This window comes from Hetaerina americana, unplaced genomic scaffold (assembly GCF_022747635.1).
Source record: "Hetaerina americana unplaced genomic scaffold, ioHetAmer1.1.p SCAF_6, whole genome shotgun sequence".
Classification (NCBI taxonomy): domain Eukaryota; kingdom Metazoa; phylum Arthropoda; class Insecta; order Odonata; family Calopterygidae; genus Hetaerina; species Hetaerina americana.
In genome coordinates this window covers 43,172,584-43,184,827 of record NW_027287205.1, presented here as the reverse complement: position 1 = coordinate 43,184,827, position 12,244 = coordinate 43,172,584, and the positions used below count along the sequence as shown (strand labels likewise).

General features: G+C 41.3%; 1 protein-coding gene across 2 annotated transcripts in view; it reads left to right on the top strand.

Moving 5' to 3' along the window:
- Spred (Sprouty-related protein with EVH-1 domain) overlaps positions 1-12,244 on the top strand; it is a 157,683-nt gene that overhangs the window by 90,188 nt on the left and 55,251 nt on the right. For both annotated transcript variants that reach the window (XM_071593647.1, XM_071593645.1), the window contains exon 3: positions 7,955-8,123. In XM_071593647.1, the coding sequence (XP_071449748.1) occupies positions 7,955-8,123 (169 nt within the window). The remainder of the gene's footprint in view (positions 1-7,954; positions 8,124-12,244) is intronic.

Here is a 12,244-nt window from a genome sequence, read left to right as displayed (position 1 = left end):
CGTTTCGTTGTCTTACTTCTTTATGTTGTCGTTGATATCCTTTCTCTCGTATGACTTGGTTCTGCAACTTCTTATTAAGGGTTTCCTCAGTTTCATTTCTTGGTTTCTTGTACTTATTGCTTGACGGTCGCGGTGAAGTCAAGCTTGCTTGCTTTTCCTCTCGTATCTTTGTGGTCCATCCGGGTTCCTTCGTCACTTTCTTCATTTTCTTGTATAACAATCGGCTATCCGTGACTACCCGATCGTGATCGCTATTCATGTCGGTGCAGGGGTAGCTCATTGCTTAATTTGGTACCTGTCTTCCTCGGACAAGTATGTTGCCAAAATGGTGTCTTGCCATATCCCTTGGCATCTTCCATGCATATCTTCTTCACCGATGTTGTTCGAATAGGGTGTTCGCCGCTATCATGTTTTTCCCGTCACAGAATTAAATCATTCCTTCTCCCGCAGCGTTTTGTTTACCCACTCTGAACTCGTGATTCCTCTCGTCCATCTGCGAGCACAGCGTTCCAGTCTCTGTCACAGTCACATTCTCCTTCCCTTAAACTGCTCCTAGAAACTCTGCCAGTTGTTTCTACATATACTTCTACTTTCTCTATTGAGTGGTTGGACGTTGGCATTTACATACATCTGCACTTGCACTGTGTCCATAGGTTGTCCCTCTTAACGTTATCACCAGAATCGTCGCCTTGTATTTCCAACGCGATGTAGATCTTCTTGTCCATTCCTTCTTAATTATGATGTCCATTGCTACAATTCTTTTAGTCGACCCCTGAGTAAATCATCTTGTATCCGTTGCTCCACAAGTCCAGGGCACCGGCCCTCTTAATCTCACTCCCTCTCAAAATGTGTATCTTTCCATATCCATCTAAACATTTGCCAACTTCTCGTACACTCGCAATGGCTTAGCATTTTATATCCCTATCCTGCATTAACCCATCTTGAATGATGCTCCCCTCCCTGTAGTTCCCACCCTAAGATCCGAGTCGAGGATTGGTTGCATCGTCTAGGGAGAATAATGTGGTGATTTCCCCTTGCCTTCCAAATCGCAGTACTGCGGGTGATTCCCTGACTTTCAATGTAGGTGTGTATGGCGGATTTTCGTGTTTGAAGTTGTGTGTATGTGTATATATATATATATACTATATGTATATGCCGTTGTAAAATGTTTACGTGACGCTCATCTCATACAGAAAAAATACATACTCCGAAAAGGAACACAGGCGAGGAAAACGGTTCCCCACAATAAATGTTCGATGTAGGATGTATTTTAATATATCGGTGTTCCCAACCATCTGGATCAGTGTGAAATTACTGTGTATCATACTTTTATTGGCAAAATGATGCCGTGTGCATACGAATAAAAACGTTAAACGAACAGGTTTGACGAGTAACAAAGTTCATGCACGCAGTGAACCAAGTCGAGAGTGCCCGCGGTTCTTTTCTCCAGAACCTATTTTTAATGTTACTCCCAAATCAGTTTTTCACTATTTCTGGAACGGGGAGAGAGACCACCCCGAAAGACAGGGGACTAAAATGGGAAGGGAGGTGTGCGGGAAAACAGGGAGTACGGGCTGCGATCGCAGCGCCCAAGTCTCCGGATATCCTCCCCCTCCCATTTTCCCAGAGCATCTGAATGACTCCTCTCCGTGAACATTTCCTGTCTCACAAGAGAGAAAAAGCTCTCCCCCTATGAATGTACAGAAAAAATGAAGTCAGGAAAAGTTAAGATTGAATTAAATTGCAATTGGGAGAGCTCCCAATTTAAGAATTTGGTTTCTACAATTTCTCATCTTGCTTCACGCTTAATATCTCGTAAAAAATCAAACAATTAGTCCTCATTTATTATTGCAATGATACCGTGCGGTGCTTAATGTTAGGACCGTCCGTGAAAACCAATACCCATCATTGTTAACTCGCCTTGAGCCTTTGTTGAGAGTTGCCTTAAGCTCAGCATAAATAGCTCTTATTTTGAACTAATCCCTTATTCACCGTGCCGTAGTTTCTTCAAGCCGTTAAAATGCCCGATGATTTCGATATAGAAGCTAATTTTACGCGCCGCACAGTTCGATTAGTCCGACTGGGAAAACCACCAGTATCTAAGACTGTAAGTCAGACAAAGGGTTGGGAAACATGCAGGGCACTCGAGTTTACTTCGTGCAAGAATAATGCCCAACATTTTAATGAAAGATTTGAAGGCAGATCTGTTTAGAAGACAACCCAAAAAATAGAGTAAGCCTAAATGTGTCCCTGAATTGATAGCTTCAAATGCTCGTTTCCTGTTTCGCTATTCGAAATTACATAAGAATCAACACTCCCAGCATTTTTAAAGAAAGATCTTACAATAAGGCTCTTCCTTGCCCTTAAACCTTATGAAAACAGTTAAAACTTCCTGAGATTACATCAATGAAGGCATATACCCCGCATGTGCTCATGTGCTGGCATGCAGGTAAAGAATAGGTAGTCCCAACTGAAGAGTGGTTGTACCCCGGAAGTAAAAATACCAATGTAGACGGGTGGTAGTACCCATAAAACAGGTGCGCCAAAATTTGCATTTCAGTTTATCCTTAAAATATTATTTAATTCTAAATTAAAAAAATTAAATTCTAATATGCATTGAGAAATGCATATATAGCACTTCGTAGCCATAACGTACGTCCAGACACGTTCCATTCTACGAACCGAATTTTTGTCGTGTTTGAATGGAAAGATCAAATATGAAATATCGGTTTGCAAATTTTCCTTTCCTTCATAGGCGTCTTTCGGAATGTTATTTTCGCTATTGTAGCTAGATATGCTCCCTTCGTTCATCTCAAAATTTTCATTGTCTGAGCATTAAGGCATAAATGTTTACCATCTGCTTCCTCCTCGTACTCGCACTGCATTGCAGTGCGAGGATATGGAAGGTTTGTAGAGGAAGGGTGACATAAGGCGTAAGAGGCTTTCACAAGGAGGAGGGAGTTGATTACAGGGACGTTGAGTAAGGATATTAAGAAAAGACTCGTAAAAACTTTGATATGGAGCGTAGCTATGTACGGCGCGGAAACGTGGTCATTGAAGCAGGAGGATAGACGTAGACTGGAGGCTTATGAAATGTGGGTGTGGAGAAGAATGGAGAAGGTGAAATGGACAGAGAAGAAAACAAACGAGGAAGTACTTGGTATGGTGGGCGAAGAGAGGGGTTTGTTGGGCGAAATCCTATGGAGGCAGGAAAAATGGATGAGGGGCGTATTGACCGGCAGTGGGATGTTGAAGACTGTAATCGAGGGGGAAAATGTAAGGCTGTCGAGAAAAGGACATGAATACATGTAGGATAGTAATGTTGGACGGGATGAAGGTAGGAAGGAAGTACACAGAGATGAAGAGGTAGTTGATGTGGAGCAGATAACTGGATTGTGTTTTGTTAGGAGTAACAAAAAATTTGTATGGTTGTTGTGTCAATCCACAACCTACCTTAACCGGTAGATTGCTTAATAGTGATCTACCCCATGTGTCTCCCTCTTTTTTTAAAATTATTTTTCCCTTCCGGACTGGCGGTTTATACCTCGTGGCAGTGGACAAAAACTTTTAAGTTAAAAGTGTCGAAAATGCCTTTCATTCATTGTTTATGCCTCTTTCCAAGACTGTGATAACAACTCAGATTGCTCTTCTCTCGCTCTCCCCCCAACTTTTTATCTGTAATTTCACGTTTCTGTTCGCTTTTAGTTTGCTCCCAATTTTTTCGTTTCCAAACACGTTTTATGTTATTTCTATGATACAGACTTGCTATTTATATTACGTTTGAATGATGTTATATGTAGGAGTGTAAGTACTGTTAATATAGGATTTCGAAAATGTGCGTTTCTCTTTTATTTCATTTAGCATTGCCGTGTTAACTGTGCCTTGGGACCGCTCGAAATGTGTAAACTCTCTTGTAATGGGTACTTATATAATGTTTCGTTTCAGATTGAATTTCATCTTTTGTATTTTGTTTATATTAGGGATGTGAACTTCCGGTGCTGGAAATATAATGAACTCTCGGAATGCATAGGGTGCAGGGTTAACAGAGAAGATTTACTCGTTATATGCTCGAGACATATCGATCACTATCGACAAAACATGCGAGCTGACATTCTTTTATATCGTTATTTTATGTAAGGGATTTTTTTATCCGACTAGAGTCGTATTTCACAGCTATTGTAGGACATGGTGCAAAGAGTATTGGACGAATAAGTGTACCGTCCATCTAAGAGTACATTTCCCCGCAAATCCACCCCGTCAATTTGGTCAATGTGGAGCGAAGGTGCACATGTCAATATATCGTCATATCGCAGCTTTCCCAACTGGATCATCCAACTCGGTTGGCCCCCTCTCATACCAGTCAGCTTTTTCATTCTCCCGTTTTCCATTCATACCACCCCCACTCGCCGTCTCCATTCAGTAAGCTCCCCCACTCTACATCCCTCTCCTTCGCTCACCCCCCCCCCCAAGCTCCCTCCCCAGCCCGTTCACTCGGAGAGATAGGGGACGAGTGTACCCTCTCCCACGCGGCCATCCCACCCTCGTCGCTCCTCTCCCTCGATCCATTCTCCTCTCCCCCTCTTCTGTCTCCCCCATAAATCCCTCTTCGACCCCTCTTTTCTCCCTCTCTCTCCCGAAGCACTTGCAGATCCCCTGGATCCCTCTAGGCCGCTCCTTCTGGGTCATGCGATGCGTGGAATTCGATATTTCCGCGTGCTGCGTATCGTTTCATTCCTTGGTTGGGGGGAAAGGGCGATACATCGGGTCTTCGACGTCCTACGATTACATGTGCGGTGGACATGTTTGATAGATGGTTAACTCCTAGCCGTGCTTAAAACTGGGTTACCTTGAACCATTCGAAAGGACCGGAAACGTGAGGTTCATTACAATTGAGGAGGATTTCGATAAAATTATTCCCATGACATGCATCGGTTTAAAGTTCTTCTCAACCATGCGAACACAGGCTTACCTTGTGGTCCATGGCTAATTAGCCTAACACCTAACACAAGGAATCTACTTGCTCAATTAAGTTATAACGTGGAAAGTATTTTTCACAAAGTTGTACAATTTATAGGGACGACATTAGTTTCGCTGAGGCACATCATCAGGCGCAGTATGCCCTATGCTAAATACCTCACGATTGGTAAATCCTCAATTTTTCGCTCATAGACTCAAAATATTTATTTGATGCTCTTTATTGGAGATAGTATATCGATGAATTTAAGCGCTTAGAAAACAGCTTAATTGCAGTTCCAGTGATTCAGATTATTTAAAAAGCGGAATTGAACACTCTTAATTAGTAGGTAGTTTACAAATATTTACATTTTTTTCAGTTTTACTTTCCTTTATTCCTTCATGTTTGAGTTGAATTATTTCACAATTACAATCTAATGGGTACCAGGGCGGTTTCTTTGGGGTGCATGGCCATCAGTCGACATTTTTGTTGCTTCTGTCAGAACTGCAAAATTATTTGTTTTGCTGTAATTCTAGGTAGTTTACTTAATTGGAGTGATATCAATGTCCAGTTTGAGAGTATTTCTTTAAACTTGAAACAACAAGAAAGATGCGTGTAGTAGGCAAAGATCCCCGCAGTCTGCATCAACTGCAATTCGTGGTTAATAAAGGCACCAAATATGGTAACCAGTTTTCCTCTCAGTACTCGAGTATGTAGTATTTCTCGACGAAACGTTTCGTTGGTAATGGTGTGCCGTTGTATGCTGTTCAGCGAAGTGTAATTGGGCATTGGACTCTTATATTTCTATGAGTATAGTACAGATATGCATCCATGTCCATTGTGCTTTATGGAAATTTTAACTTCGGGAAGTCGGCGCATCTAGGCACCACCTTGACGTTGGGGTGATGAAGCATCGGAACCGTGCTGCCCCAGAACCGTCACTTCTCGGATATCGAGGGGTTGGTTCGCTGGTGTTATGGTTTGCTGGAGAGAATGGGGGAGAAGGCGGGAGAGTGGGGAGAGGGGTGGTTGACCTGGAACCGTTGCAGGCTGGCACGTGGAAGAGCATCGATCGTTGTGTGCGTGTTGGTACCAAGGGGGAACCTCCCCTCCCCTTACGGTAACTGTCTCCCCTCCCCCTTTTCCATACCCTGCCTCCCCTTATTCAAGCCCCCTCTCCTTGGAGCCCATCCCTGCCCCCGTTCAACTCTCTTTCCTCCCCTCGCGTCCCTCGCACCCCCTAATCCACGCTACCCCCTCCCCCGTCTGCCCCCACTCATCCCTACCACAACCCCGCATCTCCGTTCCATTGAAGGTTTCCCTTACCATTCACCAATCCTCCGCTCACTTCTCTCTCTTCCCCATTCATCCCTCCTCTACTTATTCTCGGGAATTTTGTCGCCCTTCACCCGCATTCTGTCAACCGCACCTAATTTTTTTTGGACCGTCGCTGAGGATGCAACGCTGTGCAAGGGTTTTACGTGTCTTGAACGCTTGGATATGAAACATCGGTCCTGCAGAGTCTGGGAAATGTGTAATTTATTTAAATTTTTCATGGAAATGCTGCGATTTCCGGAATAACTTGATTAATCGGATACTTAGGAAATGTTTGGATTCATTTTTTTGCGAATCCTCAAACATTTTTTTAAGGTCTCCCAATAACCGTGTATTTTTTTTTAATTTACTACAATTCGAGATACAGTAATGAACAGGTGAATGCCACAATCCCTCTCAAATTTTGTATTTTATCCCAGCAGTTGAAATAGGACCATTCTTTCGCTAATTAGGGCAAGGGTGTACATTCTTTCCGTACTTGATGCACAGATCTTTTGAGTAACGCCTCCCTTGACCTATAAGTGGCTCACTTAATTTAAATACACCCCTTGAAAAATTCTGTGCTACTTATTCCCTTAAGTTTTTTTTAACGCCGAGGGTTCATGGGTGGCACAATCCCCGCGAATTAATCGTTAAACCGTTCCGAAGCAACGTCTTCGCTAATTAGTTCATTATTCTTCTCCCCCGCCCATTTCCTTGCCTCCGCTTCCACCGGTCGACTCTCTCTCATATTGACAGCTATCTGTTGGCAAACGATCGATAGTAGTGCCCTCTCAAATCCCTCATTGTTGTCATCGATTCACTTTCATCTCCGTCGCCTATTGAAAGACCTCTTTATTTTTAAAAATGCGGCCAAGTTAAAGGGCAATTAGGTGGGATAAGTGCATTGGAGGTTGATCGATTACTATCGATTTAAAAAATGTTGTCACCTTTTTTTTTGCGAGAGCACAATTGAAGGTTCTCTCAGAGATGCACCTGTGTTTCTCTGAAAAATCGATTCATCTATAGCTTATCCTATGTTCATTTTCTTCTGTTGGTCATCTGCTTATTAGACTATCCCATCTTTTGTTTTGTCGTAATTATGGTCGTTTGCAAGCCTGTAAATTTAAGTTAAGGAAAATGAGAATGGTTGGGGAAACTCTGAAAATGTCATGGGAAAAGGTGAAGAGATCGGGAATGGTTCTTCTGTGTTAATGCTCAAAAGCATGGTCATCGCTAAATAGTCAATTTGACTGATTGGTTCCGAAAACTGTCTTGATTCTCTTTATTTCACAGTTTTTTAATCGGTGTTCAACTACTTACGCCTCCGTTATTGTTACTTTTTCTTGTTGTTGTAGCACTGGTAGAATATTGTAATATGCATTTGCCACATTATCTGCGTTTATTTTTCCGGTGCTAGTGAGATGAGACTAATAATCCATGGACACTGAGGAACTATACTTTCACAATGGAGTATTTGGGTTATGTAAACTCGTTTTTAGTTCTTTTATTAATGTTCTAATGCAAGTTTGACCAAATATATTTTGTCCATGTTCGTCGTCACTCGTACGCAGAATGATTTCATTCAGAAAGACGAAAATTGTCGTATTTTGTTTCAGAAAAGTCTTGGACAGTCGGTGAAATTGAAGTTTCCCACTTCTCTAATCGTCCTCTATCTATGGCCAGGTGGTGCTCAGCTGCACTATCAAGAAGGACTTCGAGTACAACCGCGTGATGCCGACATTCCACCACTGGCGTACTGGCGACAAGAAGTTTGGCCTGACGTTCCTCACGGCTGCGGACGCGCGCGCCTTCGACAAGGGCGTCCGGACGGCGGTGGACGAGCTCTTGGACGGTGAGTGACACTCCACCCTCCCTCTCCCCCCGCCCACCCACGGGAATCTATTCATCCCACGCAACCTTCTTCCTTCAATATGTCCCCGAAGAAATTCTCCTCCCCTTCTACCAAACCCCTCGGCTGATGCTGCATCGTCGAGGGGTCCCTCGTTACATTGCTTTTGCGCAGTCCCTGCCCCAAACGAGCCTTACTGATGTTGCCGTCAGCATTATTTGGCCATTGGTGCTTTTAAGACGTCAGCAAAGGTTATCCTATATTTTATTGACACGGTAACTCGGTTTTGATTCCGTCCCAAAATTACGCAATCATGGCTGTGCTATATTCCATGTCCTACGTCGACCCGCAATGTTCCTGGTATCATGTATCGGAAGGAAAAATATTTATCACAAATAAAAATATTACGATAAAGTCTGAAATGTCATGGGTGCTTTTGGTGGGCATCTATCCAGTTGAAATGCCCTCTGAAATGTGTGCAGAGGGCCGAGGTTAAAAAACAAACGGGGCGGGATTGTCATTTAGTGACAACATTGCCTCCCTGTGTGCGAACGGTGGTAATTAACCATTGGATACCCAAAGCTCCACTTCAATCTGGGCGATGTATGCCAAAGATTGGCTTACAATTAACACATCCACGTCGTGCTGCCCTACTCGCTGCCCATCTCTCTGAGGAGTTTGGTAGTAGCGTATTTTTTTATTGTTTCCACTAAGTATTTATCCGGCCCAGCACAAAGTGAAACCAGAATTGAATAAAAAAATATAAATCGGCGTCTTTCTGGAAAATATATAGCTTGTTCTCAGCAAAATATAGTCCTTCTGGTTAGTAGTCAAATGTTATGGAAATGATTGAAGAAAACCAACGTGAAGGCGTTAAATTTTCTTCAAAATACGTATCCCTTCGAATTGTAAATGAATCGAGAAAGGAAGTGTATATCCTTCTATTGCAACAACCACCGCGAATTTCCATTAAAACGCGTTCATTGTGCACTGGGTCAACCCCTTTAAAAAGTGTGTGCCTCCTCAAATGTTCTCTGATGAAGTCGCCCGTTTAGCCACTAGGGAATTTATTTTTCTTAATTGCGGAGGTGTCTTCTTCTTTTTCCTGGATATACTTTCATTGGCACCAACTGAACACTAGCGGTTGTTGATGTGTCATATATTGTGCCGAAGTCGTTCAATGCTTGTTTGCATTGCTCTTGTGTGTGCACCTAAGTGACAGTTTTTGTTATAATTTATTTTTTGGCAGCAAATTTTTCCGGTTTCATTATTCACATGGCCGATTCCAAGCACCTGAAATGTTTAAATGTGAGTTTGGTTCCGTGCATTTGACTTTTATGCTTTTATCATTTGCATCCACTTTCGCTTAAATGTTCCCTTCTGCCAACATGTCACTTGGCCTTGCTTGATTATTTTAAATGGAGAAGTGCTCATGTTTTATGTTGTACGATGTGTTCATTTTTTGCGTGTATCTTAATGAATGTCTTTATATTCCATTGGCAGCGGTATATCCCATGATGTGGTACGTGAGATGATTTTAAGTGCTCCGCGAAAAACCATTCTTATTTTGATGATTTACTGTAATAAGTCTTAGGAGAAAGCTAGATACAAATTTAGTGCAAATAGTTGGAGATTAAATTGAATGTGGAAAATACTGCGCTGAATTCTCTTTGAAGTGTACACATCCATGGTCGTGGGTGATATTCTTAGCCACATCTACGTATATCCTTATTGTAGTTATTCCTCCCCCTGCTACCTTTGAAGGATATTTCATCTGAAACCGACTCGTCGTGATTTTGAACTTTAACTTTTAATTTATTCCTATTTATGTATAATTTACAATTGTAGTATAATCATCATCATGTCTGATGTACAAAAAATTAAGACAATCAATACAGCATACAATTACAGACAATCTTTATCATATACCATAGTGATATGATTTATTTATTTAAGCATAAGTCCGATAATACCGCATTGGTAGCCTTTACATCGGACTACTAACAATAATAATTACAGACACAATTACAAACACCCAAATCTTCATAGTGTACAATAGTGGTATAAATTAAAAATTTATACATGGAATACTCATTCTGGTCCTTCTAAGCCAGTCAGTTCTGGCTTGACAGTAGGTGCCAAGTAAACAAAAATGAGAGCTTAAAGTGTTTCAATTATAAAGCTACTTTTATTGTGTCACGTTTAGTCCAAACCCTAATCCATTGTTTATATAATAGCCAGTCTTTTATTCTCCGTTTCACAGCATTTACTGACTGTACTATTCTTAAATATTTAGGTATTTCATTAAAAATGGAGGTACATTAACCTCCAATTTCCTTCTGCCTTGATTTGTTTGAATGTTCTTGTTATTTACTTAATATTGTCCCTTGATGGAAATTTCTGTTTATTTAAATCAGGTATTTTATATTTGTCGTAATAATAGTTTCCTATGTCATATCTATACAGCTAGTCGAGAGGCAGATTTCCTTATTTTTAAAAGATATTTCTTCCATCTAGAATATTTTAATTTTTTTATCTAGCCTCAGACATCTTCTCTAAGATTTTTCGCTGTTTATTTTTTAGTATATTAATTTTTGTAGACCCAGTGGATCCCCTGACGGATATATCTTAATTTAAAATACTCTCAACCAGGGCAAAATGCGCTATTTTGATGGCATTCAAACTTACAGAACTAGTTATATAGTGAACTTGCCTGATTAAGTAATAATACATCATCATGATGCATTTATAATGTATTATTGTCATGAAGTTATAATATTAAACTCTTAAGAGTTTTTATCTTTATACATGCATAAAGAAAGTCGAAGTCATCCTAGCTGTTCAACTTTTGGGCGAGCATATTCTGCGAACTCTTCCTGAAAGATTTTTCATTGTTCCCGTGAAAGGTTTTTTGTTCGATTTCGTTGATCATTTTGCGACTGGTGGGAATTACAGTTCAGTGTTTTTATACATTTATATCATCTGGAAATGCAATAGCGCTGGTTATGGTCGTGATCACTCGGCAATGTTCATTTTCTACGAGTAATGATGGAGTAGCGGATTTATTTTTAGAATGAATGTTTAAAATGTATCTTAAAGACGGGTTTGCGTAGAAATATTGAATGTAATTCACAGAATTGACGTCACAATTGGAATGTAATAATGTTGTTTCACAGTGCATGCATGGTCTTCATGAGATCTCTTTGTATGTATATTTGCCGAAAGTGAAGTAGACGTGTATATCCAAACATGGTACAGATCTCAACCATCCTTATCGGGGCGTTATTGTACCAAAGTGTGTTCTTCCTCGTCGCACGCTGCCTTCTTCGTCATCTTGAGAAGGATTATCTGGAACGAGCGCAAAAGGAATATTGAAAACCGTAACAAAAATCAATCGACACCCCTGGTAGGAAAAGAGAATTAGCCCTTATAGTGTGTCTTCATCAGAACTATGATGTCGTGTGCTACACTTTTCATAGCTGGGACCATCGTACTGCTATTACAGAAGTGCATGGAATTAAATATGTATCCGATTACCCAATGAATGAATGTCCTCTTTAATCCTTCCCACGCTTTCCTCCCATTCTCAGATTCATCGTTTGAATGGGTCGTACGTGTGATGTCGTATTTGAGTGTTTGAGGCTTCTGTGTTCATGTTTTGTGTGTGGCCGTCTCGTTGTTGTTGTTTTCGGTGCTCTTAATTGGTGCATGGCTTTCGTTTTCATTGTCAGCTTGATCGTGTTAGTCAATGCTGTAGGCTGCCTTGCGCACGCCGAAGCTTCGGGCTCGAATCCCGATGGTGTTTGTTGGATTTTTTACCGTCACGTCCCAGGCATAAGATGGGACGCCGCGATGGTTACGCGACAACCACTGGGTGTTATACTCTGCAGTCTTATGGGTTTATGAATCTTGTATGTTTCCGTTGGCACGCTGTAAGTGAGAGGTCCCATCCCCTTGCCAAGAGTTTCACGTTGGACCCAGCAACCCATCCTCTCCTCTGAGCACCAATTATTACGTTTCTTTAATCCTTCGTGTGTTAATATTCGCTGACATTTTTATTTTTTCCCGCTTTTCTCTCTGTTTCTGCTCGGGAGTTCGCTTATTTATTTTTAAAAAATGGCTAA